At 50.8% G+C, this 26,944-nt stretch overlaps 4 protein-coding genes across 6 annotated transcripts in view; 2 read left to right on the top strand and 2 right to left on the bottom strand.

Moving 5' to 3' along the window:
- MARS1 (methionyl-tRNA synthetase 1) overlaps positions 1–13,695 on the top strand; it is a 16,814-nt gene extending 3,119 nt beyond the window's left edge. Inside the window, exons 8-22 of one of the 2 annotated variants that reach the window (XM_045510133.2) lie at positions 2,804–2,920; positions 3,044–3,247; positions 4,024–4,225; positions 6,047–6,121; positions 9,696–9,866; positions 10,038–10,133; positions 10,264–10,381; positions 10,764–10,977; positions 11,816–11,947; positions 12,054–12,158; positions 12,252–12,438; positions 12,972–13,043; positions 13,173–13,196; positions 13,282–13,374; positions 13,475–13,695. In XM_045510133.2, coding sequence (XP_045366089.2) covers positions 2,804–2,920; positions 3,044–3,247; positions 4,024–4,225; positions 6,047–6,121; positions 9,696–9,866; positions 10,038–10,133; positions 10,264–10,381; positions 10,764–10,977; positions 11,816–11,947; positions 12,054–12,158; positions 12,252–12,438; positions 12,972–13,043; positions 13,173–13,196; positions 13,282–13,374; positions 13,475–13,621 — 1,957 coding nt within the window. In that variant the 3' untranslated portion in view covers positions 13,622–13,695. The remainder of the gene's footprint in view (positions 1–2,803; positions 2,921–3,043; positions 3,248–4,023; positions 4,226–6,046; positions 6,122–9,695; positions 9,867–10,037; positions 10,134–10,263; positions 10,382–10,763; positions 10,978–11,815; positions 11,948–12,053; positions 12,159–12,251; positions 12,439–12,971; positions 13,044–13,172; positions 13,197–13,281; positions 13,375–13,474) is intronic. The other variant, XM_010946301.3, reaches the window with a different exon arrangement.
- DDIT3 (DNA damage inducible transcript 3) lies at positions 13,637–14,452 on the bottom strand. Its single transcript, XM_010946299.3, has 2 exons — positions 14,315–14,452; positions 13,637–14,219 (listed from the first exon to the last, which is right to left on the bottom strand). Exons 1-2 carry the CDS (start codon positions 14,450–14,452, stop codon positions 13,851–13,853), a joined length of 507 nt encoding a protein of 168 aa, XP_010944601.1. The 3' UTR covers positions 13,637–13,850.
- Positions 14,453–15,166: 714 nt separating this feature from the next.
- On the bottom strand, positions 15,167–17,523 carry LOC141579346 (DDIT3 upstream open reading frame protein). The gene is made up of 2 exons (XM_074374594.1): positions 17,461–17,523; positions 15,167–15,208 (listed from the first exon to the last, which is right to left on the bottom strand). The coding sequence occupies exons 1-2, from the start codon at positions 17,521–17,523 to the stop codon at positions 15,167–15,169; spliced, it is 105 nt and encodes a 34-aa protein (XP_074230695.1).
- MBD6 (methyl-CpG binding domain protein 6) lies at positions 17,518–26,885 on the top strand. Of its 2 annotated transcripts, none has more exons than XM_010946308.3 (13): positions 17,518–17,785; positions 20,845–20,908; positions 21,086–21,222; positions 21,513–21,615; positions 21,744–21,906; positions 22,135–23,190; positions 23,368–24,029; positions 24,304–24,457; positions 24,607–24,776; positions 24,908–25,321; positions 25,418–25,470; positions 25,693–25,756; positions 25,914–26,885. In XM_010946308.3, exons 3-13 carry the CDS (start codon positions 21,110–21,112, stop codon positions 25,986–25,988), a joined length of 3,027 nt encoding a protein of 1,008 aa, XP_010944610.2. In that variant the 5' UTR covers positions 17,518–17,785; positions 20,845–20,908; positions 21,086–21,109; the 3' UTR covers positions 25,989–26,885. The 2 variants fall into 2 exon arrangements, with proteins under 2 accessions (XP_010944610.2, XP_074230689.1); XM_074374588.1 differs by lacking the exon at positions 17,518–17,785 and adding an exon at positions 19,431–19,808.
- The last annotated feature ends 59 nt before the right edge of the window (positions 26,886–26,944 follow it).

Consider the following 26,944-nt stretch of genomic DNA (forward strand, 5'->3'; position numbering starts at 1 on the left):
CAGGTCATTGATTCTAGCTCCTTAGGAGTCCTGTATCCATCCCTTCTCCTCCTCATCCTCACTGCTGCTTCCATAGATTGGGCCTCACCATCTCTTACCTTCTCCTTCCCTGCTGCTCTGTGCTCCACACTGCCACCAGAATGGCTGCTTAAAACTGCCCATATTATCCTCTCACCCTGCTTTTCAGGATTCTCCAGATGGTTTCTTTGTGTAGTTCATGAGGCCTTTCGTGATCTGGCCCTTGCCTTCATTCTCAGCGTCCTATTCTGTCACTTTCTTGCTACACTAAGATAATATTCATACACATAGGTAGGTTTTTCCATCAAAATGAGATATTTGTAGTTCTGAATGTGTTTTTATTCAATAAAGATATGAGTGTCCACTCCTTGTAAGGCCCTGTGTGCTGGGAGCTGGATCTACAGAGGGAAACACAACAGACAAGGCCTCTGCTTTCATGCTACTTTGAGACTAGTAGGATAGACAGGTATTTTAAAAACTGTCACAGAAATGTATAATTATAAATTTCGGTAAGTACTGTGAAGGAGAAGCACGGGATGCTGTGAGAAAATATAAGAGATTAACTTAGAAAAGTGACAGTTGAACGAAGACTTGCAAGATGAGTAGGAGTCAGTCAAGCAGGGGGAAGTCTGGGGGAAGGATGTCTCAGGTAGAGGAAGCATCATTTGGCTCTTTTTAAGGAATTGATGAAAGGCCTGTGGCTGGAGGCTGGTCAGCAAAGGGCCAGATGGGTTAAGATGAGTTTTGAGAGGCAGGCAGGCTGAGGCCATATCATGGTGTCTCTCACACCTTGGTGTCTTCGCCCGTGCTGTTCCTTCTCCCTGGAATGCCTGCATTCTGATCTACCTGACGTACACTTGTTCCTCAAGAGACTGGTTCTATCATTTCTTCCTCCCTAGAGCTTGAGAGAGTCTTAAGTGCTTCATCTTTTGGGAGCTCCCCTTGTCATATGACGATGTCATAGTCTCTTTATGTGTCTGTGTCCTCACTGATCTATAAGCTTATTAAAGATAGGGGCACTCTTTTATGTGGCCCATTTTCTAGAGCAGGGCCAGGCGTTCAGCAGATAATGATAAAATTTGAATGAGTTCTTTAAAGTCCGTCCTTTGTTTATTCACTCATTTTAAGTATTTCTGTGAGTGTCTGTTGTGGATTCAGTTTAGCACTAAGCACTTTGGAGGTAATAAAGAATAGGAGGAAGACTTTCTCAGGTGTTTATATAGGCTGACATATTTAAATGCAGATATAGAGGGGGAGACAATTGGCATTAAAAACTCTAGAGCCAAACCAGGATGTCTTCTGAGCTTTTCCTTCTGACTGAAGGACATCCCCAGGGTCTCGATCTGGCAAATTCCCACCCATTCTTGAGGCCAACTCAAGTAGTTCTGCCTCTGTAAAGTCTTAATCTTAGGCTGGAGATGCTTGCCATCCTTGTGCCTTCTTTGGCAACATGTATCTCTCATTGCACTGATTGTGGTCAGAAGTTACATGGTAGAATGTAACCCCCTTGAGGCAGAACCCCAGGCATACTCACCTTTATATCTACCACCGTAGGAAGCACACTTGAGACAGAAGCTACAGGGTAACACAAAAGGAACACCACAGAATGTGTGGTACAGAATGCTTAGCAGTTTGGGATACAAGGATGACTGGGAGGAAGGCTGATCGCCAGTGGGAAGGCTTTCCTGAAGTAGCTGATTTCTAAGCTGGATTTCTGAGAAAATTATGGTATTCAGTTACGGGGAGAAAAGACAATGAATGCAGGAGAACTCAGTGAGATCTTTCTTGAGGAAATGAGCTGTAAAATGTTCCAGGAAGTAGAGGGACCATCTAACTGGATATGTAGCTTTCAGCTGGGAAGAAGGGTGAGGCTAATGTGAGGGAATCATTTGAGTCTTTGTTAGCAGAAGAAATTATGGGACTCAGTGAGCTCACAGGATGCCTGGGGTTGAAGGACACGGTAAGTGATGGGAGCCAGCGATTATAGGTTGAGAATGGCTGGAAAGATGAAAGGAGCCGTGATGAGGTGTCAGGGCTGGGGTGGGGGTAGATACAGGGTGTGTGCAGCTGAGCTGTCGGGGTGATGAGGGATGAAAAGAGAACAGTGGATTGAGTGACTTCCGACGGCAGATTGAGTGGCATGACTAGGAATGATCCTGGGAAAGTGGGGAGAAGGTGGCTATGAAGGCAATGACTGGTCCCTGCTGGTGTGAATCAGGCCATGAGGAAGTGACTGGCATGGGTTAGGGAGGGGAGAGTCGAGGGATTCAAAAGGATTTGGGAAGACTTGTATAGGGGTTGGCAAGCTGTAGGGATTTCCGGTTGTGACTAGAGGTGATGTTAACATAGTGCCTGGGAAGAAAGGGAGAGGTCAGCACAGGGAAAGTGTTCTTGGGTGGCATCAGAATCCAGGGAGCATCAAATGATGGTGGTTGGACAGAGCCTGGGGAGAGCTGTCAATAGCCAGGTGGTTGGAGCTGAGAATGAGCTCATGGAGAAGACGGCAGTCACAATGAAAGGAGCAGAGGTCAGTGTCAGAATGCAGCTCCTTAGGAGCAGTACACGAGGCTTGCTTGCTGGGCAAGGCCTTTTAATCGCAACTATAGGGGATCTCATGGCTTTTGAGCGAAGTTTATGGGCCAGTGGGTTCATGTGAGGAAAGACTACAGATGGACATGACCCTGTGACTGTAGAACAGATCTGTGTCTGGTGCTCTGTGCACTTTGGGTCCCTCCTGACCCTCTCGTCTGTCCCCCACCCCGCTGTCCTCTTCCTCCTCTACCAGGCTGCCCGTGGCTGGGGAGAGAAACGTGCTCATCACCAGCGCCCTTCCTTATGTCAACAACGTCCCCCACCTTGGAAACATCATTGGCTGTGTGCTCAGTGCTGACGTCTTCGCCAGGTGGAGCCGCTGCTGGGGAGAGACCTGAGGGAGCAGTGGACACCAAGGGTGGAGGCTGGAGGGACACTGGGGATGTGGGAGGGGCTGAGGTGGGGCTCCCATGATCACCACATTCCCTTCCAGGTACTCCCGGCTCCGCCAGTGGAACACCCTCTATCTGTGTGGGACAGATGAGTATGGTACAGCAACAGAGACCAAGGCTATGGAGGAGGGTCTAACCCCCCAGGAGATCTGTGACAAGTACCATGCCATCCATGCTGACATCTACCGCTGGTTTAATATCTCATTTGATATTTTTGGTCGAACCACCACTCCGCAGCAGACCAAGTAGGTTTCCTCTCGTCAGGCAGAAGTGGAGGGTGAAGGCTGGGGCTGGGGCAGTGGACTATCCAGGAGACAGAAAGATGGAAGGAGCCAAGATTGTTGCCCCTCCACCCCCCACTCCAAACTTAGAATCTGAATGTTGTCCTGAAATGTGTCCCAGGCATTGTTAAGGGGATTCAGTGTGTGCAGAAGCCTGACCAGGGGCTGGAGGAACAGACAAGGGACGGAAGGGACAGGACTTAGGCTCATAGGAAGGGTCTGCCTTCCCCCTGCGCCTCCCTTCAGTCCCCTGGCTGCCGTGGTCTCAGGACAGCCCCTCCCACTCCTGTGTGTTTATAGCAAAAACACTTACTCTTCCTTTGCTTGATTGTCATCCTTATAAAAACTAGAGTGGACAGGCTGCCAGCTGACAGTGCTGTGCAGTTTAGCAGTTGGGCTGATTTAATTTTAATTTTTAGGACATATCAAAGAACTAAACAGTCCTATCCTTTTGGAGATTTTTGTTAACGAAAAATACAAAACAGATATGTCTGTATTTGACAAAAGTAAATTTTAAAGTGATGAGGAAAGAGATTGTGGGGAGAGTTGGGGAATGTATGTGAGGGGCCTGGACTCATCAGTAAAAAAAAAAGATGACTAGATGGCTTAGCCTTGAGGGGGGCTTCTGCCAGATTTCTTTGGCACTCGGACTGCTGGGTGGAGCGGCAGGAGGGAGGGGCACACCGCTTCCTCTTACTTGCTCTGGCCTGTCCCTCCCCATCCCTCGCTCACCTCGCCAGAATTACCCAGGACATCTTCCAGCGGTTGTTGGCTCGAGGTTTTGTGCTGCAAGATACTGTGGAGCAACTGCGGTGTGAGCGCTGTGCCCGCTTCCTGGCTGACCGCTTTGTGGAGGGCGTGTGTCCCTTCTGTGGCTTTGAGGAGGCCCGGGGTGATCAGTGTGATAAGTGTGGCAAGCTCATCAATGCCACTGAGCTCAAGGTGAGAGGAGGGTCTCTTGGGAGCCCAGTCTGGAAGGAGACAATCTCTATTCCTGAGGGACTCCTGCTCCCATCCCACTTAGGATTTTTGTTTTAGCAGTGGCTAAAGACCTTTCACCGCTGGCTCTTCCAACTCCATCTCAGCGCTCATCACCCAGTCCGTTGGATAAATTTTCATTGAGCATTTACTGTGTGCTTTGCATTGTATGGGGAAATAAACAAGTTCAGTTCATACTTCCCTACCTTTGCTCCTGCTTCCCACCACCTGGTCTGCATTTTAGTTCTTCCTCCTGTAAATACCACCTTTTCTTCTGCTCCATGTTTATTCATTTGTTAGTTCATTCATTCATTCATTTATTCAGCAAACTTTTTTGAGTCTTTGCAGTAAGGTAGTCACAGTTCTAGGTGTTGGATGTAGCAGTGAACAAGACAATTTTATTTAGTGTGGGGAGGAGACCAATGCAAAAGACAGAATGTAGTTACTATAGAGAAAACTGCTGGGAAGATGTGGGAGAGAGTGACTTCTGGGAGATGCTATAAGCTAAGTGATTAGGGAAGGCCTCTTAGAGGAGGTAACATTTGAACCTAGAGTTTAACTGAAGCATGAGAAGGAGTCAGAAGGTGAAGAGTGGGGTTAAGAGCATTTCGAGCAGAAGGACCGGGACATGCAAAGGCCCGAGGCAGCAAAGAACTGAAAGAGGAATTGAAAAGGCCAGCGTGGCTCACAGTGAGTGGGGAGGCGGTGGGTAGGGGTGTGGAGTGAGACGAGGTCAGGCAGTGACGAGATTTCCAGGGCCTGGTCAGCCACCGCAGAGTTGGAAGGCAGGCTTCTCTGGATAGTGGGTAGGAGGGAAGCAAGAGAGAAAGTGGGGGAACCAATTTGGAGGCCAGAGTGGTTGCTCAGAAATGGGATGATGGCAGCTTAGACTAGGTTAATAGCAGTAGAAATGGAAAAAAGAAAAGGATTTGAGATACGTTTGGCAGCAGACTCTGTAGAACGGATAGACTGGAATTCGGGGTGGCAAGGAAGTCAAGAAGACAGCAGCTTGTACGTTTTTGGCTTGAGCAGCTTGGGTAGACGGTAGCACTGTCTACAGCCATGGGCAGGATTGGATGAAGAGCATTCCGGTGGAATGCTGTTTGGGTTTAAGTTTGAGATGCCTGTTAGACACCCAGGGAGGCGTGTTAGTCAGGCAGTTGATACAGCATGTGGATTTCAGGAGAGAGGTCCTGAGAGGTCAATTTTCTCACCTTTAGAAGCCCAGATCAGAACTCACTTGGAAGCTTTCATTGATTGGCCCCACCGAACTGTTTACTCCTTTAGCCATCATCCCTCAATGTTTGTACAGTCAAGTTGTCCCATGAAAATAAGTATTTCTTGATGTTTTGCCGAGTAAAGGCCTGCCCTTGTCTCTCAGGCAAGCGCTCTGTCCCTGCTTGACTGTAACTTCCTCAAGGAGCGGAGCCCTGGGTTCTTCTCTTTCGTCACTCCTTCTGCTCCGCCCAGCTGTGAAAGGCGCAGGGCACTGTGCTGAGCCTGTGCTCGGAGAATGCTTTTTCCTGTTCTTTGGAGTGCTAGACGGGGACGTGACACTCTGGGTAACAAATGTTGTGCTATGCAGACCTGATTCTCCAAGTTCAGAGAAGGCTCAAGTAAGTAGTTGCTGAGGTGGCCGGGTGTGAGTGTGAGGCTAGGCTGGGTGGCACACTGGGGACCTCATCTCTCTGTGTCTCCCCCCTCGCCCGGACAGCTCCTGGGCCTGCCGTCCCGATCCCAGCTGTCCCGCCTTGGGTCACCCCTTCTCTTAACTTCCCTTCACAGAAGCCTCAGTGTAAAATCTGCCGGTCGTGCCCTGTGGTGAAATCCTCTCGGCACCTGTTCCTGGACCTGCCTAAGGTGAGTGGGCCCTTCCCTCAAGCCAGTCTGCACGACGTCTTCTGCCCCGTCTGCTTCAGCCACAGGCAGAGGCAAATCTATACCAAATCCCTCTCAAATGCTTTTAATTTCCATTTTTAAATTATACACGCTTACTGCAAAAAGATGCAACAGGTCAAAGGGCACAAAGGGAAAGGCCCGGGCCCGTCTGCCAGAGGTGTGTGCTGCTGCTAAGTCTCCTTTGTGTCTGTTTAGAAGCAGTGCATGCCTATGAAAGCATTTTTATGTCTTTTTTTTAAATGTCTTTTTTCCCCCTTAATACAAATTAGGTCATGCGTTCATACTTCTCTGCAGCCTACTTTCTTTTACTTCACAGTGTATCTTAAACAATTTTCTACTTTGGATTTGCCTCCTTTTTTTACTTTTTAAACTTTTTGTTTGGAAATAATGTCAAGGTTGCAAAAAGACTTGCAAGAATAAGCAGTTGCTAGAACAAAGAACCTTGTGGTTTTTACCCAGAAGAACCTTATGTACCCATTTCCCAGATTCACTGGTTGTTAAGATTCTGCTCCATTTGCTTTAGCATATTCTCTCTTCTCATGCGTGGATGTGGATGTGTCTGTGTAGCCTCTTTCCTCTTAAATGCTTCATTGTATGTTTCCTAAGCAAAAAGACATTCTTGCATAACCACAGTAAACAACTTCAAGAAATTTAACATTGATACAGTTGTGTGATCTACCATCCGTATTCCAGTTTTGTCCGTTATCCCAGTAGTATCTTTTATAGCATAATTTTTCTGTAGTGCAGAATCTAGCTCAGGATCATATATTGCACTTCGTTTTTCTATCTCTTTAGTTTCCTTTAATCTGAAACAGTTCCTAAGCCTTTATCTTTTATGACATTAACAATTTTTAAGAATATAAGCTCTGACCGCCCCCCCCACCCCCCCGTTTAAAATAGAATATTCCTCACTTTGGATTTAGTGGCTGTTTTCCTCATGATTAGATTCAGATTATGCATCTTTAGCTGGAATATTATATAGATGATGTGTTCTTTCCAGAGGCACATGGTGGCCATTTACCCCTCATTGGTGATGTTAATTTTGTTCAGTAAAAGTGTTACTCAGCTTCTCCACTGTATATTTAATATTTTCCCCCTTGCAACTTGTCAGCAGTCTGTGGCAATACACTTTAAGACTATGTAAATACCTTGTTCTTCATTGAAAGATTCCCACTTATTCAATCATTCTTACCTGAAGAATGAATTTTCACTAAGCTTTTCCAACTTTACCTTTCCCTCCACATTGACCTTGACTCCTTCAGTCATTTATCTACTTATCTATTTGTTATCAGTATGGACTCATGGATTTGAATTTTTTCCAGTGGTTTATAATTCATTCCTGTCCTAAATGATTTTCATGCTCTAATTGTCCCTTATTTGACCAGTGGGAGCCTCTTCAAGATTGCTTCTCTGGGTGTTTCTGAGGTCTCCCACCACTTTTTAAGCACTTCCCTTTTTTCTGGCATAACAAGATATTCCACGTTTATCTTGTTCCAGCCTGGGGCTCAGCCATTTCTCCCCCGAACCCTGGTTGCTTTCAGTAGGGAACAGTATTAGAGACCAAGATTTACGTGTGCTCTTTTCCACTGGGGTCTCCTTGCTTCTGTGCCCTGTCAGCAGAGAGTTAGGCTTTTATTTTAGGGTCACACTGACACCTGCAATTCCAGTTCCTCTCCACAGTTCTTCCACAGTCTTCCTCATTTCATAATTTTATCTCCCATCTTCCACACAGTAAGTACCCTGGTTCCCAACATTATTTACTCATTTGCTTGATCCTACAATATACCTAAAAATAATTTCAGAATTGCTTCACCAACACCACTACCAAAAAAACTACTAAGAAGCATTTAGGGTTTGTTGGTAGTCCTGCCCCTTCCCCCAAACTGAGGGGATGTAATTAAATGTGTTCAAAATGTCTTAGCTTAGTTTTGTCCCCTTTTAGTGTGGTTATGTTACTGAAATCAGCTAATAAATTTGGTTCATTTGCTTTTAGTTCTTTTTTTCTCACCTCATACTTGTTAATTTAACTTAATTTTTTGAATATGTAGAACATGAGTATGCTTCTAAAAAATCAAAACCATGCAAACAGGTATACTCAGGAAAGTGTCACTCCTTCATTCCCTTTCCTGTCCATGCTACCTGGCCCTCCTGTCTCCTGTAGGTGGTCCGCTTTGTCTTCTGATTTATTCTCAGTATGTTTGTTTTTATAAAGATAAGCTTATATATAAAGATAAGCAGACAAACATATCTGTGTATGTTATTTATCTTGTACAAAATATAGCATACTGTATATACTTGCATTTTGTTTTTTTCACCTAGAACTATTTTGTAGAAATCACTCCAAATCAGGATTACGCTGTATCAGTTCATAAAGATCATCCTTACTCAGTTTCGTTTCGTTTCTTTTCTTTTCTTTTCTTTTTTTTTTAAACTAGCTGCATAGCACGCAATTCTGTGTGGGTACTATAGTTTATTTAACTGATTTCCTTTGGTTGCCATTTAGGTAGTTCCCAGTATTTTGCAGTTACAAATAATGTTGCAGTGAATAACTTTGTGTATATGTATTTTTGTATTGTGGGAAGTGTATCTTGAGGATAAATTCCTTAAAGGGGGTCACTTGCTGTGTCCAGGATAAATGCATATGTAGTTTATTGCCAAATTTTCCTCAATAGGTGGTGTTCTGTTTTGCATCCCTCCCTGCCGTGTGTGTGCACCTGTTTCCCCACAGCCTTACCAGTAGGGTATACTGTCAGGCTTTGGATGCTGTGGTGTTTATGTGGATGAATCACATGAACCATCCCTTAAAGAAGATTTTTCTTTGTTTTTCTGCTTGCAAAAGTGGTAACACGCTTTAAAAAAACATTTCGGATAGAAATTTATGGTATAAAAGTGAATGTTCCCCTTAATCTCATGTGAGAATAAAGCACTGATATATTTTTCCTCGAATTTTTTGGGCTTATATTAGTCTCTGTATAATTATTTTTATAATAGGATTATACCATATATTACTGTTTTGCAGTTCGCTCTACTTAATATATTTCTGAGATATATGCATATCAGTACATACAGGTCTACCTCACTCTTTTTAATGACCTTACCAGTATTTCATTGTGTTGATATACTATACTACTTTATTTATTTGTTTATTTAATGGGGGGCACGTAATTAGGTTGGTTGGTTGGTTGATTGATTGATTGAGGTACTGGGAATTGAACCCAGGACCTCGTGTATGCTAGGCATTAATTCTACCACTGAGCTGTACCCTCCCCCTTAACACATTACTGAACCAAGGGAATTAGTTTTAATTTTTGCTGTGATGAACAGTGTGTTTCTTTATATACATCTGTACACACTTGTGTGAATATTTCTGTTGAAAAAATTCCTAGAAGTAGAATTGCTATGTCAAAGTCATGAATCCTGTCATTCTAATTATATATTGCCAAACTACTCCGAAAAGGTTGTACACATTTTCCCTTATGCTGACCACACGTGCAAATGTCCTAAATCAGCGCTCTCTGCTTCTCTGCCATCTCAGCTGGAAAAGCGGCTGGAGGAATGGTTGGAGAAGACATTACCTGGCAGTGACTGGACACCCAATGCCCGGTTCATCATTCGTTCTTGGCTTCGGGATGGCCTCAAGCCACGCTGCATAACCCGAGACCTCAAATGGGGAACCCCTGTACCCTTGGAAGGTTTTGAGGACAAAGTAAAAACCCTGTGCTTTATTCATATCTCATATTATTCAGCCGTGGGGTTTGGACCCTGGGCTAGCAGAATAGATGGTGATTGTGTCTTGTTTCAGTCTGAGACTTTGGGTTGGTGGGGTTTTCCCAGTGTTCCTGCATCCTACCGTGTCTCCTTCTTTCTGACTCTCCAGGTATTCTATGTCTGGTTTGATGCCACTATTGGCTACGTATCCATCACAGCCAACTACACAGACCAGTGGGAGAGATGGTGGAAGAACCCAGAGCAAGTGAGCAGTTCTTGGTTAGCCTGTCCATGGGGAGGGGGTTTGTGGGAGGATGGTTAGGGTTGGGTAGCTGATCTTTCTTGGGTCTTTGAAAAGGATCTTAGGAGCTCTGTCTCCCAATTATATTCCATAGGTGGACCTATATCAGTTCATGGCCAAAGACAATGTTCCCTTCCACGGCTTAGTCTTTCCTTGTTCAGTCCTAGGAGCTGAGGACAACTACACCTTGGTCAAGAACCTCATTGCTACAGGTACCCTGGAGGACTGGAGCTGGGAGTGTTTCTAGGGACTTAGGGCCAAGGCAGGACTTGGAGGAGGTTCCTGGAGAGATGCTAGATCTTGAGTTAGGAGTTGAGATGAAATATTTTGGGAGTGAGTAGAACATGAAAATGCAATCCAGAAAAGGAAAAAGAACCTGAAGAGAGCAAAAACTCAAAGCTAAGTTTTGTAATGGTAGAAGTAAAGGGAAGAAGGCCAAAATGGAGAGGAAGGATCTCCCAGGTTCTGTGCAGGCCAGCTACTCAAGTGTTGCTGGACACCCATAGCTGGGGTTGAGGGAGAGGAAAGGGGAATTTGTGGGGCAGAGAGAAAGGACATGACTTGAACGGATGGTTCTCATTCTTCTCTGTCCAGAATACCTGAATTACGAGGATGGGAAGTTTTCTAAGAGCCGGGGTGTGGGAGTGTTTGGGGACATGGCCCAGGACACAGGGATCCCTGCTGACATCTGGCGCTTCTACCTGCTGTACATTCGGCCTGAGGGCCAGGACAGTGCCTTCTCCTGGACAGACATGTTGCTCAAGAATAATTCTGAGCTGCTTAACAACCTGGGCAATTTCATCAACAGGTGGGACACGGTGAGGGGTCAGAGTCAGCAGATGAGCTCCGGTGGGGCTAACTCCACTCTGGGATGGGAATGTGGGAGGGGCGGGGGAGGGGGAGGAGGCTGGGAGGGCTGGGGAGGGCAGTGTGGAGAGGAGGTTCTGTCAATCGGGATCTGCTCCTGGAACATAAGAGGCAATGTATGTTCGGAGAAGTTAGTTGTAGAGATGGGATTTAGCAGAGTTGGTCACAAAGTGAATTTTTGCTCATTGTTTTCTTATTAATGTTCTTTATAGAATTGGAAATGTGTTCTCTCCTAGCAAAAAAAATTCACTTGCAGACCATTGAAAAGTTTGGCTGAAGGAAGGCATTATTTGACCATAGGGGTAGGATGCCTCTGTAGTCTTTGGAGTCTTGTTGCTTTAGGCTCACATGCCATTGTGGGTCCCTACCTCAGCTATTCTGTGCTCTAAAGAAATAGCCCCCATGGCTCCCCACCATGGAGGATACTTCAGGTCTGGTCATCAACCACGTTTAAAGGTAGTCCCTACTATTTGTTTGTCTGATAGCAATTAACGTATATTTCAACTTGATCATTCTGAGTATTGACTTAAAAATAAAACCAATAGTTGCTTAACTTTAAAAGGTTTCTTGACATAAGGGTTTCTCTATGTAGATTGTCTATTATGTGCAAGGTTATATTCTTAGGAGAGAGAGAATAAGGAATTAATTTAAGTTTTGCCTTCCACCTTGAGGATGCCAGGTGGTTTCAGTTCTGAGAAAATGTGGAATTAAGAAAATCAGGTCAAATTTCTACAAGGAGACTCTTTTCTCTCCCTTCTCCCTTCCCTACTCCCTTCCAGAGCTGGGATGTTTGTGTCTAAGTTCTTTGGGGGCTTTGTGCCTGAGATGGTGCTTACCTCTGATGATCGGCGCCTGCTGGCCCACATCACCCTGGAGCTCCAGCACTATCACCAGCTGCTGGAGAAGGTTCGGTAAGTAGTCTATACTTCTGTCTAATCTCTGATCTGCTGGCATGTTGAGAGCCCCATACTGGTCCCTCCAGGGCTTTACACCTTGGCCTGCGTCCTCCCACCCCAGGATCCGGGATGCCTTGCGCAGCATCCTCACCATCTCTCGCCATGGCAACCAGTACATTCAGGTGAATGAGCCCTGGAAGCGGATTAAAGGCAGCGACGCTGACAGGTAGGTAAGGAGGTGTAGGGTTGGTTACAGGAATAAAGTGGCTGGTAGGCTGTGTCCTACTGGAGGACCTGACTAAAATCTTTCCTTCCCCAGGCAGCGGGCAGGGACAGTGACAGGCTTGGCAGTGAATATAGCTGCCTTGCTGTCTGTCATGCTCCAGCCTTACATGCCCACAGTTAGCACCACCATCCAGGCCCAGCTGCAGCTCCCTCCTCCAACCTGCAGTATCCTGCCCACAAATTTCCTGTGCATCTTACCAGCAGGACACCAGATTGGCACAGTAAGTCTCTGGGAGCTGGAAGAGCCAGCCTCTCTTAAAATACCTACTACTGCCATGCAGCCTTTGCCGAGCGGTCAGGGAAGAACTTACTTTGCACGTGAGACTCTCACAGCTTTTCTCTGAACCCCTTCCCCACTCGTCTCCACTCTGCACTTAGGCTTGTTTCTGACAGGAAGTCCTTATCTGTAGCCCATATAGCCTCATCATTCTTCATGCCAGGACCCAGTGGGCAGGGAGAATACAGGGTGGCCATTTCTCTTTGACACAGATGATAAAAGTACGTATACACCTCTGAGCTTTTGCATCAACCTAGCACCATTAAATAGTTTAAGTAATCTTTGACCCTAGTGAATGCAAATGCTCTACTTGGATTCTTTACTGAAATCAGCAGGTATTTGCTCAATGTTATACTCCATGTTGCTTCTAAAACATTTAGAGTTCTTAAAGGTCAGACGTTGGGGTTGGAGAGGCCTCTATGTAGCCTGGTAGTTTCTACCTAATCAGTGAATGATTCTAGAATTCTTTTTTCACAGGTCAGTCCCTTGTTCCAAAAACTGGAAAATGACCAGATTGAAAGTTTGCGGCAGCGCTTCAGTGGGGGCCAGGTGAGAAAGCTAAAGGCTGCCTCTCACCCAGCGACAGTCCTTAGTGTCCCTCAGTAGACCTCATTCATCCCTCTTTCCATCTTTTGGCCCTGCTGCTTCCTCACTTACAGTTTTTCTTTCCTGTCTTAGCTAGAAGAGTCCTTGGCATTAAAGGTAATCACCTTCCCCCTGAGATGTTACAAAACTTGAGGTCGGAGGATATTTATGGTAGCCGGTCACTAACTCTGTTGTTCTCCAGGCAAAAGCAGGCCCCAAGCCAGCAGCTGCAGGGACTATGACAACAGCTGGACCAGAGCAGATACAAGTGCTGATGGATGAAGTGACAAAGCAGGTATGAAGCTTCAGCCCTATGGGGGACTGGAAAAGCTGAATCCTAAACAGGTCCTTTTCTGGTCTCACTGTTGTTCTTCCCCCACCCCCTCGTCTCTTAGGGCAACATTGTCCGAGAATTGAAAGCACAAAAGGCAGATAAGAACCAGGTTGCTGCGGAGGTGGCTAAACTCTTGGATCTGAAGAAACAGTTGGCTCTAGCTGAGGGGAAACCCCTTGAAACCCCTAAAGGCAAGAAGAAAAAGTGACAGTGAGAACTTGACTCATAGAAAGTCACTTTAATGGACAGGAGCAGTAATCAATAAATATACAATTCTATATACATGCTGCGACCCTTTCCTGTTGTCGACCCTTAGCTTTCTCCCTACTGAACAGACGGGGTTGAGGGTACATAGTCGGCACTGGTGAGCAGGTGGTCCATAGCCTCTTCTAGGAAAGGTAAGAAGTGGCCTGAGGGGAAGTGCTGGTCCCAATTGTTCACGCTCGGTGCAGATTAACCATCCGGTCAATCAGAGCCCTGCGAGTCGCCTCCACTTCCCTGGACAGGCGCTCGATTTCCTGCTTGAGCCGTTCGTTCTCTTGGGCGAGCTGTGTCACTTTCCTTTCGTTCTCTTGTTCTTTCTCCTTCATGCGTTGCTTTCCAGTCCGGGCCGGGGACTGGCCACTCCGTTTCCGTTTCCTGGGTCTTCTTTGGTCTTCCTCTTCTTCCTCCTGAGCCAGAGAGCTCCGACTAGAATCTGGAGAGCGGGGGCTCTGGGAGGTGCTTGTGACCTCTGCTGTTCCTGGCTCCTCAGTCAGCCAAGCCAGAGAGGCGGGGTCGAGAGTGGTGAAGGTTTTTGATTCTTCCTTCAAGGGAATGAGGAAAAGCAGGGTAGCTATTAGCTGAGAAGGGAGGGGCAGTTCCACCCCCACCCCGGTAGCTTTCGGCCTAGCATTCTCACCTCCTCATTTCCAGGGGGTGAGACATAGGAACCCCCATTTTCATCTGAGGACAGCACCTCCTGCAGGTCCTCATACCAGGCCTCCAACTCCCAGCTGGACAGTGTCCCGAAGGAGAAAGGCAGTGACTCAGCTGCCATCTCTGTGGCTGGATCAGGCTCTGGAAAAGGACATACCCAGGATGGTGGTGGGTGGGGAAGACGCTCCACAGAGCAGTCAGGCTCCAGGTTGGCACACTGGCCTGCTGCCTGTCCGTGTTATGGCAGATAAAGTTTTACTGGAACACAGCCACATCCACTTATTTACATGCTGTTTACGGCTGCTTTCATGCTCCAGTAGTGGTCCTCAACATCTAAAATACTTGCTAACTGGCTCTTTAAAATTTACCAACCTCTTATCGGCAACGATATTCCCTCCTTGCTTTGCCCAGCACTTGATACATTCCTACGAGTTCCTGGTAAAAGTCCTCAGCCCCCCTGGGGAACTCCATTGGTCATCTCCAGACCATCTGTGCTCCTTTCTCCTCCTGTATGGGGAGTTTGGGCAGACAGTCCTTTGGGTCAGTCTAGCCTTGATGGGAACTGAGGTGTGGTGTGGTGAGACCTCACCTGACCGCTCACTCAGAGCCACCTTTCAATTATGACATGCTCTAAGAATAGTGATTTGGTCACCTTGTTGGGGGCAGGCCAGGAGGCTGGATGTAGCCTGACAACAAAAGTCTGCTCAGATTCCAACCCTCCTCTTCCACCTTCTTCTAGGTGTTTTCATAATTTCTTAGGGTCCCAGTGAAGAGAGCCTAAGCAGCATCTCTTAGGGGTTGGTTTTGGGAAAGGGCCGGTTATGTTTACCTGCTTTCAGGTGTGATGATGTATGAAGATACACTTCCTTCTGGAACACTGTGGGGATCAAAGACAAATGTTAGCCATTTTTGGAAGGGAGGGGCAGGTTCTTTTATCTTCCGCTTCCTACTGGTCCTTCTTACATCCTGTCCTACAGAGTATGGATAGTTATTGGTCCCTGTAGCCATTTCCAAGGACAGAGAAGAGCCTGACTTCCTTTATTTTTAGTTGCTGACATTTGTAGTACTGATTACATAATAGCAAAATCGTGGCCAACTCAGCTTTCTGTAAATTCAAGGCAGGGTTAAAACCTGCCAGGGTTAAGGACTGGACTACAGGGGAGGAAACAAATCAAGTGGCCTTTTCCTAATTCCATTCCCACACTGACATCCTCCAAATGTGTATTTCCAGCCTGGACCTCCCAACTCTTAGCTGCTTACTTGCCATTCTCCTTTTGGATATTGAATAGGCGTCTTACACTTAACATGCCCAAAGACAAACTCCTGCTAATCTTCCCCTTCCAAAGTCTTTCCCATTTCAGTATACAGCAGCTTTAGTTGCTTGAGCCAAAAACCTTGGTATCGTCCTTAATTCCTCTCTGACACCCCACAATCCAATCCAGATCGCCAGCAAAATTTCTAAACTCATTCTTCAAAACCCCAGAATCTTCTCACCAACGCAGAAGTCCCTTGACTGCAGGTCTCCCAGTTTCTGCTCCTGCCACCCTTCCCAGAGTCTATTCACAACAGCCGCCAAAGTGAGCCTGTTAAAACTTAAGTCAGGTCGTGTCACTCCTCTGTTCAAAACCTTCTAATTTCACACCTGTTAAAGGCTAAAGTCCTTAAAATGGCTTAGAAGGCTGTACACAGTCTGTTCTTTCCTTGCCCTGCTTTTCTCACTGGCCACTCTCCACTCTCCCCCTTGCTCACTCTATTCCAGCCAACCAGCCTCCAATTCCCTAGATACTATGCAGGCTCCCACCTTAGGACCTCTGCTCTTGCTGTTCCTTCTCCTGGAAAGCTCTTCCACATATCTTTTTGCATGGCTTACTGCCTTGCCTCTTTTTAGGTCTTTCAATTTAAATGTCACCTCACTGAGGGGATCCCTGACCACCCGATGTAAACTGTAACCTCCACTCGGCATTCTCCACCCTTCTGTGCTTTAGTTTTTTGCATGGCACTTAAGTATTTGCTTACTCTATGCCTCTTCCCACTGTAAGCTCTGTGAGAGCAGAGCTTTTTTTCCTCTCTTGTTCATGGATGTATCCTGGGCCCCAAACTGAATGGCTCATAGTAGGTGCTAGTTAAGTATTTGTTAGGAATGAATGGATAAATTCTCCCCAATCCCTCAGAGGGAAAGAACGAAGCCCAGAGGCAGAGAGGCAGCTGCCTATCCCTGGAGACTGTAGATGCAATATCGTCCTGAGTGTTTCTCTGCAGGCCTGTCCTCCCTGGGGGACCCTCCTTGCCTTCCAGTGTGTGGGACGTAGCTTTCATCAGCAGTGGAGCCCCGGGCCAGAGGGCTGCGGAGCCAAGCAGGGGGCTAGCCTGATGCAATGGTTACACGGAGATTAGATGGAGACAGGACAAGGAGAAAGAGGCAGGGACCGATCCCAGGGGAAGGACAATCCACTGGGGAGACCCCAAATGGCTTCCCATACTTAAAAGATCCAGGATGCTCTCTTGTGCAGGAGGCCCAGGGGCCTCTGCGGGAAAAGGAAAACCCATCATCACCTGTCCATCAACACCCTTTTCCCAAAAGCTTATGTCAGTCTCCTTAAGGTTCTGTTCTCTGCAAGGATGCAGAATGAATGTCCTGCGGAGAATCCAGAAGCCCAAGTTACTGACGTGGCCATACAGGCCCTGAGACGCGGCGGAAAGAGGATTAGGGGTGGGGTAGGGGTAGGGCCGCTGCTGGCAAAACGGCGGCAGCGGCCTGAGCCACGGGTTCTGGGCGCGGGGGTGTGTCCTGCTGCCCCGCCTCCCACAGGACCGGCCTAACTAGGAGACCTTGGGTCAGCAACGCGAGAATAAACCTCCCAAGGGCGGCTGCGGCCCCTTAGCCGAACAGCACAGAGCAGGGCCTGTACTCGGGCAGGGATGGAGTGATGCTGTCGCGCGAAGGAAGAAGGGTCTGTGAGCACCACTTCAGAATAAAGGATTCTCCTCATCCCTCCCCCGGACGGTCACTTAACTTTATCGTGGAGGAGGTGGGGCCACATCCTAAAGAGCGGATGCCCTAACTTTGAGGGGACAACTGGTGTCGCGAGGATGGGAGAGTAAAAGGTAGAGGGGGGAATCAGTACTCGCCTCTCTCCTCAGGTTCCGGCTCTGATTTTTGCTCTGTCGCTGCCACCCGCTCATCTTCAACATGGTATACTCTATGCCTTAGACTCAAGCCTCTGACCTCCGTAGCTCCGAGCAGAGATCTTTTAACGTGGCCTTGTCCTCCTCTCGGGGGCGGATCCAGAAGCCTACCAATCAGAAAGCGGCACGCCGGCGTTGGCCCCGCCTCACTCCTTACATCCGCCACTCAGGAGCCCCGTGGCACCGCCCCCATCGCTCCCTCCCGCTTGGGGGTCGACTTGGTGTTGGACCCGGAAGTGGCTTTGGGTCACGAGGCTTCGCGGAGGAGGTGAGTGAGTCATGCGCGCGCGCGGAGGGGAGAGCTGGAGGGGGGAGGGGAGGAAAGGGGGGCGGGGATGATGCAATGTTTGGCAACCGGTGTCTGTACGCGCACGCGCAGGGGACTACCGAGGGTGGTGGGAGGTGCGGGGGGGCGGTGGGGGAGAGGAGAGAGGGCGGGGCGCCAGCTCCGGGCACCCAACAGCCCCAACGGCTATCGACTGTGGTTGCCCCTAGGCTGCGGTGTGAAGCCTTACTGTAGCTTGTCTCCCTCAGGAGCTCTTGTTCCGCCCACCTGGCTTAGCCCGCGTTTTACTTCCTCCATAAGGAACTCCCGTTTTCTTTGGCCCCCTCGCTCCTAGCTAATGGACACAGGTCTTTTAAACCTCTTTCTTTTGAAAATTTGCATTCGTCCACCTGGATTGTTTGCATCTTCTCGAGTCTTCTAAAAGGGATCTTCTCTTTCAGCCCCGGACTCCCCCTAAAAGGGCCGAAGAACTTGAATCCCCTTGATAGTCATTTTCAGCTCCTCTCTGAAGAGCACCCTTAGACTTTTATCTTTGTAATGTTTCTGATGAGCCTTCAGCATGCCAGAATTCCTCTTCTTTGCCGGGTGGGCTCGATTCCCACTATTTCTCCCTATCATTTCCCACCGTGGTGCTTTCGTGCCCTTCACCGAAGACCAGGCCCGCCCTTTTCACTGCTAGATCAGCCAGTCCTGTGACTGCCGGCTGTGATGAGCCAAGCACAGGCCGCCTGCCTTATAGGTGCTTGGGCTACAGTAGAGCCTTGTTGCCTGGAACACTGCGTGCACCTGAGCGCACGACTGTTTTGGACTCGGTTGTCAGGAGCCCACATTCTAGACTCAGCTGTCCCTCACTTACTCAGGGCTCCTAGGCCAGGCACCTAATCTCTCCCTGCCTCACCGGTCTTGTTCGTAAATGAGAGATAATGAGTTGTGGAGGTAAAATGAGAGAACTATGAACTTGGAGACAGCTTGAACGAAAGTGAAAAGCACCATGTAAAATGCAAAGTATTTTTCTAGTGCCATTAGGTAGAAAACATGTGGTGGCCTGTTAGGTATCCTGCCATACCCTCATGGGGGAGCCAGAATTTGTCCTAAGTAGAAACTGTCACGAGGCCGGTTGTGGCTAGATGGCAGGTATAGGCGGTGGTGTGACGGTGACAGGTCCTTAGCCAGGCCTGCACCATTGCTCCAGACCTCCATTTCTCCTTCTGTAAACGGGGGTGGGGTAGGTTGGACGGACCAGATGGTCTCGCCTGGCCCAAAGACATGGCCAGGTTGTCAGTGACAGCCAGAGGTCATGTGACTTGACAGGCCGAGATCGTGTTGTGACATGCTGACCTGGGGAGGCGGGTCAAGTCCCAGCACACTACCCGGGAAGCCTTTGAGGCGGGGCAGGGCAAGTCGCGACTTTCATCTTTTGGGGCCGGCTCCTCCCGGACCTGGCATTCCTGGCTCCCCCAGCAGATTGTGGTTTCAGAGGGGGCCCCTCCCCGGGGAGGGCTGGGATTGGCCACCAGTGGCCTGGGAAGAAGCTCGGATCCTTCCGCGGGAGGCGGGGGTGGGGGGGCCGCGTGGGGTGTTTGTTCTCTTGGGGATTAATGGGGGGTTGTGGGGGAGGGGTAGGCGCGCTCCCGCATGCGCACTGCGGCCCCTCCTGTTGGCTCGTCGTTGTCCGCTGGGCGGGGGCCCGGCCCCGCCCCTCTCCCGTCCGGGCAGTGGCGGCGGCGCTCGGCGGCTGCGGCGGTGGCGGCGGCAGCGACGGCGGCGGCGGCAGCAGCCTGCGCGGTGCCTTCTGGGAACGGAATCCCCAGGGCTGCCCCTGGCCCCCATGGCGCATGCGCGGGAGGCCGCTCGGTGATCCGCGGCGGCGGCGGCGGCGCTTCCTGCTAGGACCGGCCAGGGCCGTACCGGAGGCTCGGGCTCCACCGACCCTCCTCCCACTCCCTCCCACTCACCCTCTGGGCCGCGACTGCGCAGGGCGGGGCCGGCCGAACCATGGGCCGCGGTGAGTGCAGGGCCCGGCCCCCCCACCCTGCCCCTCCCCCTCCCCCTCCCCTCCCCTCCTGTCCCTACCCTCTGCCCCCGCCGCGTCCTCTCGGCCCCTTTCCCTGGCCCCATCCCCACTCCCCCGCCCTCACCTGCCCCCACCGTTTTCTCTCTCTCACTGCTTGACTTTTGCCTTCTTCACCTCCCTCCCCTCAGTGCTTCGCCCACCCTCCGCCCGCCCTCTCCCCAAGTTCCTTCCTACTTCGTGCGCCTTCCCCTCCTCCCCAAGCTGAGGGAAGCAGGCTGGGTGACAGGGCGCCTTGTTATGAGAGGGAAAGTTTAGAAGCCGCTGGTGTGGGGTGGTAGCGATGGTAAGGTTGGGGAGGATATTTGCAGGTTTGTGGGACGTCCCCATATATCAAAGGAGAATCTCTCTTGGAGCTAATTTGAAGTCAGTGGACAGGAGGTGCTGAATCCCCTTGTCTTAGGCTAGGGGGAAAATCAGGAGCTTCTGAGAATCGTGGGCGAAGACAGAGCTGTGATTCCAGCCTTCCTTAAGACCCAAATGAACTAGATCAGTGATTGTCTAATGGAGCCAGGCATGGGGGAGTTACGCTGGTACCACCCCAGCGGGCAGTTGGGCAATTGTCTGGTGACCTGTGGGGCAATCTGTACTTTTTATATGATCTTCCTGAGGGGAAGGGAACAGCGGGGTCAGACTTTGGGAAACTTCCCAGTAGCCTGATGTTACGGGAATTAGCCCACACTCCTGGGTGAAGGCTTCTGTCCTCGATGGGACAAAGGGGCCTTGCCCTTTTATGTCTAGGGATTGGGCTGTGATTCCTTGGTCCCTGGGAGTTGAGGCTTTGACCTTCTGGTCTCTAGGGGCTGGACATGAAAAGGATGGTTGTGGACTCAGCGGGCAGATTCCTGGGATCTTTAATGGGTAGTAACCTCATATTATTAAGGATCTTTCCTTTGAGAGTGTCCTAGGCTGTGGTACTCTCCTAGGTTGGGCAGATTTCTTATGGTCCCTTGTCTCTTCTGTGTTGCAGGTGTGGGCTAAGCGGGCGGCCCCGGCCTTAGACTGGACCCCACAATGTTTGCAGAGATGTTCAGGTAGCCATGGTGGGATGACAGAGGGTTTCCTCCTCATTCTCACTCCCAGCTGAGGGTTTCATCTTGCCCCCAAGTTCTCTTGGGTCTCCCCACAACCTTTGCCTTTCTGGAGTATTCCCTCAGGTACCCAGCCCAGTTTAATCCTCCTAATGCCCACATGGATGTCTGTGTTATCAGGCACGTGGGAGCTGATTACACACAATGAATGGGGGCAATGAGAGCAGTGGAGCAGACAGAGCTGGGGGCCCTGTGGCCACATCTGTCCCCATCGGCTGGCAGCGCTGTGTTCGAGAGGGTGCTGTGCTCTATATCAGGTACAGCTCCCCAGAGTTCCCCAGTTTCTATCCCCAGGCGCTTCAGTTGCCTGAGTTTTCTCTCTCCCACCTGTCCTCTCAAATGCCATATCTCTAGTGCCCTATTCCTCTCTTCTGTCTGTTTTCCTCCCTCAGCCTTTTTGCTCTCTGTATCTCAGGCTCTTTGAATCTGTTCTCCTTGTCTCTTCCCTACTCTCTGCTTTCCTAGGAAGGTCTTTGACTAATGAACTGTCCTTTAAGAGTGTCTCCCAATTCAGTGATCCATACTCTCTGATCCTGTCCTCTCCCAGCCCAAGTGGCACAGAGCTGTCTTCCTTGGAGCAAACCCGGAGCTACCTCCTCAGCGATGGGACCTGCAAGTGCGGTCTGGAGTGTCCACTCAATGTCCCCAAGGTCAGAGTGATGAGCAGTGCCAGAGTACAGGGATAAGCTGAGAGACTTAATGCAAATCACTGACTGTAGCAGCCCTTCTCACAGATTCCACCTCCTCAGGGTCCCTGTCTATGCCTTCTACCTTGCAGGTTTTCAACTTTGACCCTTTGGCCCCGGTGACCCTGGGTGGGGCTGGGGTGGGGCCAACATCAGAGGAGGACATGACCAAGCTGTGCAACCACCGGCGGAAAGCCGTTGCCATGGCAACTCTATACCGCAGCATGGAGACCACCTGCTCACACTCTTCTCCTGGTGAGTTTTCTCCACTTTATGGAAGACTGAGGAAAACTTAAGGGCCTGAAAGAGGGATGGTGGGAGGAGCTCTGTGAGAGGGAGCAAGAGAAGGGTGGAGTGGGGAGCTGCTTGGTGAGAGGCGGGCACAGGGAGGCTGGGAATTCATGGGAGAAGGGATGGAGAAAACAAAAGAAAGTTCCTGGAAGGGGAGCCACAGGTTGATCCTTCATTTCTCATTTATTGCAGGAGAGGGAGCGAGCCCCCAAATGTTCCACACTGTGTCCCCAGGGCCTCCCTCTGTCCGCCCTCCCTGTCGAGTCCCTCCTACAACTCCACTTAATGGGGGTCCTGGCTCCCTTCTCCCAGAACCACCCTCAGTTCCACAGGCCTTCCCCTCCCCTCTAACAGGCCCTGGGGGGCTCTTCCCACAGCCAAGGCTTCCTGACCCAGTCCCCTCTGGAGGCAGCAGCAGCCCCTGTTTCCTCCCAAGAGGCAATGCCCCCTCTCCAGCTCCACCTCCTCCACCTGCTATCAGCCTCAATGCCCCCTCATACAGCTGGGGAGCTGCCCTCCGATCCAGCCTGGTGCCCCCTGACTTGAGTTCTCCTCCAGCCCCCCATGTCTCCTCCTCACCACCTTCTGACCCTCCTCTCTTCCACTGTAGTGATGCCTTAACACCCTCTCCCCTGCCCCCAAGCAATAATCTCCCTGGTCCCCCAGCTCCCCCTGGTCCTGCCACTCAGCCACCAGTGTCTTCAGCCACTATGCACCTGCCCCTGGTCCTGGGGCCCCTGGGAGGGGTCCCCACGGTGGAGGGGCCTGGGGCACCCCCCTTCCTTGCTAGCAGCCTACTCTCTGCAGCGGCCAAGGCACAGCACCCCCCGCTCCCCTCTCCCAGCACTTTACAGGGCCGAAGGCCCCGTGCCCAGGCGCCCTCAGCTTCCCACTCCTCATCACCCCGTCCCTCTCAGCGTCGTCCCCGCCGACCCCCAACTGTATTGCGTTTGCTAGAAGGGGGAGGCCCTCAAGCCCCTAGACGGAGCCGTCCTCGGGCCCCTGCCCCTGCCCCCCAACCCTTTCCTCTCCCTGAGCCATCCCAACCAATTCTCCCTTCTGTGCTGTCCCTGCTGGGACTTCCCACCCCTGGCCCTTCCCACTCTGATGGAAGCTTTAACCTTTTGGGGTCAGATGCACACCTTCCTCCTCCCCCAACCCTCTCCTCAGGGAGCCCACCCCAGCCCAGGCACCCCATCCCACCCTCCCTGCCTGGGACCACCAGTGGCAGCCTCAGCAGTGTGCCAGGTATGTGAGTGTGGTACAGCTCTTCCTCTGCTGGCTGGAAAGAGGCAGCCAGGGCACTTCTGGGGAGAATTTAGAGAGCTCTATGGTGGTTTTCTGGGTTGGGGGCAGGGAGGTTGGATTCTTTGGATGCTGGGAGAAAGGGCCGTCTTTGAGCTGAACCTCTCTTTTCCTTTCCAGGTGCCCCTGCCCCACCAGCTGCCTCCAAAGCCCCCCTAGTCCCCAGCCCTGTGCTTCAAAGCCCAACCGAAGGGCTCGGGATGGGGGCGGGCCCAGCCTGCCCTCTGCCTCCCCTGGCTGGTGGGGAGGCTTTCCCTTTCCCCAGCCCTGAGCAGGGCCTGGCGCTGAGTGGAGCCGGCTTCCCAGGGATGCTAGGGGCCTTGCCTCTCCCTCTGAGTCTGGGTCAACCTCCACCTTCTCCTTTGCTCAGCCACAGTTTATTTGGCGTGCTGGCTGGGGGAGGGGGACAACCTCCCCCTGAGCCCCTGCTACCCCCACCAGGGGGACCTGGCCCTCCCCTAGCCCCAGGCGAGCCCGAAGGGCCTTCGCTTTTGGTGGCATCCCTGCTTCCACCAGCCCCCTCAGACCTTCTTCCACCCCCTTCTGCACCTCCTAGCAACCTCCTTGCCTCTTTCCTACCCCTGTTGGCCCTGGGCCCCACAGCTGGGGATGGGGAGGGATCTGCAGAGGGAGCCGGGGGTCCAAGTGGGGACACATTTTCAGGTTTGGGAGACCTGCCCCCTCTACTGTTCCCCCCACTTTCAGCCCCCCCCACCCTCATAGCTTTAAATTCTGCGCTGCTGGCTGCCAGCCTGGATCCCCCCTCGGGGACACCCCCCCAGGTGAGGATAGTGGATGAGTGGGTGGGTTAGAACAAGAGGTAGGATCAGAAATGGGAGCTGGGAATCAAAGGCTTTGTTTCACGTCTGAGCTCTTCCTTAGGGCCTTTGGGGAGGGCTTAGTTCTTGGCTGGGGGCAGGATGGCTGCAAGAAGTGGGTCTGTATTTAATAAACCTGGTCTACTTCACGTGAGGCTTCAGTGAGACTGTGTGTAAGTTCAATAAATTTACTAACTGCTTTACACATGTAAGTGTTATAACCATTCTTCTTCCTTAGCCCTGTGTCCTGAGTGCCCCCCAACCTGGACCACCTACCTCCAGTGTCACCACGGCAACTACTGACCCGGGGGCCTCCTCTCTGGGCAAGGCCCCCTCCAACTCAGGGAGACCTCCCCAACTCCTTAGCCCTCTGCTGAGTGCCAGCCTGCTGGGTGAGTCTGAGGGAAGACTTTGGTATGGCAAAGAAGAAAGGAAGCAGGCAAAGTTGGGAGTAGAAATTGGGGAAGAAAGCCTTTTGACCACTGGGTAGAGCCTACTTGGTGTGCCTAGGGAGACCCCTGACTTTGTAATTCCCCAACAGGTGACTTGTCTTCGCTGACCAGCAGCCCTGGAACCCTCCCCAGTCTGTTGCAGCCTCCTGGTCCTCTTCTCTCTGGCCAGTTGGGGCTGCAGCTCCTCCCTGGGGGGGCAGCTCCTCCACCCCTCTCAGAGGCTTCTAGTCCCCTAGCCTGCCTGCTACAGAGTCTCCAGGTGAGCGTGTGGGTGGGTGTTTGTTTGTTAGGAAGAAAATTTTTTCCCAAACTGGAAATGTAGACATTTTGAGTTATAGTAGCAAAGGGCTCATGTTTGAGACTGACTAACATTTTCCTTTTTGCCTGCAGATCCCTCCAGAGCAGCCAGAAGCCCCCTGTCTGCCCCCTGAGAGCCCCACCTCAGCCCTTGAACCGGAGCCTGCCCGGCCTCCCCTCAGTGCCTTAGCCCCACCCCACGGTTCTCCCGACCCCCCAGTCCCTGAGCTGCTCACTGGGAGGGGGTCAGGGAAGCGGGGCCGGAGGGGAGGAGGCGGACTTAGGGGCATTAACGGTGAGGCCAGGCCAGGCCGGGGCCGAAAGCCTGGCAGCCGGCGGGAGCCTGGCCGACTGGCCCTCAAGTGGGGGGCACGTGGTGGCTTCAATGGACAAATGGAACGGTCCCCAAGAAGGACCCACCACTGGCAGCATAATGGGGAGCTGGCTGAAGGGGGTGCTGAGCCCAAGGATCCATCCCCTCCTGGGCCCCATTCTGAGGACCTTAAGGTGAGTGCAGAGTGATGGACTTCCAGGCACAAGGGCTCTAAGGAAAGGCTGAGGCCAGGGTGCCTTTTCCTACACACAGAGTCCATCTTTTTTCAGGTGCCCCCAGGGGTAGTCAGAAAGTCTCGTCGTGGCCGGAGGAGAAAATACAAGTGAGTATTGGGCCTACCACAATCCTGGCCTTTCTCTACTTCTTGTTGCATTTATAGAAATATCTAAAGAGTGACCTGGCTTTCAAAAAGGCAGATACTAACTTGAGTGTGAATCAGGATATTATGCCTTTACTATCCAAATGGAGAAAGTTTCCCAGTCCAACTCTGAAATTCACCTGATGCTCAGAAAGGTGTTCCTGATTATCTGTGCCCTTGTTGCAGCCCTACTCGGAACAGCAACAGCTCCCGCCAGGACGTTACCTTGGACCCTAGCCCCACAACCCGAGTAAGTGTGCATCACCATGTGGGTGACCGTGGTGGGTAGCAGTGTATAAAAGGGATGAGGCAGGAGGAGAAGAAGGTTAGAGGGATAGGGGAGAAAATAAAGGACTTCTTGATGCCTAGCTGTTTGATCACTTCTTTCAACTTCCCCTCCTGTATAGGCGGCTGTCCCTCTGCCTCCCCGGGCCCGCCCTGGCCGTCCTGCCAAAAACAAGAGGAGGAAACTGGCCCCATAGCAGCCATACCTGGAGCTGGATCTGACCCTGATTGGGGAGAGCTGAGTGCTGAGCCTTGGGAGCCCCTGCCAGCCACCTGCACCTGTGGACAGTGGGTGGGGGCACTACTCCCCACTCGGAGCACAAATGCAACCCCTTCTCCCACAATCCCATCCTGAGCCATTGCAGGGGGTAGGGAAGCTCACCCCCTCCCCCCCAAAGCCATGTCACTGAAAAGGCCTGGGGGGGGTGGTATATGGCCCTCTCCCCACCAGGCTAAGGGGAACACCCCCTTCCCCAGGTCTTTTATTTGTTTAAGTTATTTTTGCACAAATGACTCTTTTATATTTAATTCGACTTCATTGCCTCCCTTCTTGAAGCCAGCAGGCTCAGTTTACAAACCTGTGAGCTTCTGTTGGCTGCTGCCCTCCTTCCCAGTGAAAGGTACAAAGCAATAAGCGTCATGCATCCTCCCCTCACCCCTACAACACCCCTCTGCCTCTGGCTCAGGTTGCTCAAAGCACAGATCCCCTTTTACCCCTGTCCCCAGGTTTGAAACACATAGCCTCATTTCAAGGTGTAGCCAGCTTCCCTCTACTTTCCTCTGGGATATAAAAAGGGGGTAAGGGGGCAAAGAGAGCCCTCCGGGTCTCGCCTCCCATACACACTACACTGCCCCTTCTCCCCCCATCAAAACGCTCAGAGACGTTGTGATGATGCGACTGAGGATTATGCAACGTGGTCCAACCGGAGCGGCCAGCATGACCAGCTGTCCAGGGGCTGCCTCCTGCCTTTTCTTTTGTAAAGACGAGACCCTTGGGAGTTTTAATTCTGTTTTGTACTTGCCCTGTGGGGCCTCCACTGCTTTTCTATGGGAGACACTCTTAATTTAACAGATGAGAATATTTTGAAACTCTGGTTCTGACTCTGTCCTCATTTTTTCCTTAGTTCTTTGGTAAGAACAGGTTACAATTTAA

The sequence above is a fragment of the Camelus bactrianus genome, chromosome 12 (genome assembly GCF_048773025.1).
Source record: "Camelus bactrianus isolate YW-2024 breed Bactrian camel chromosome 12, ASM4877302v1, whole genome shotgun sequence".
Taxonomy (NCBI): domain Eukaryota; kingdom Metazoa; phylum Chordata; class Mammalia; order Artiodactyla; family Camelidae; genus Camelus; species Camelus bactrianus.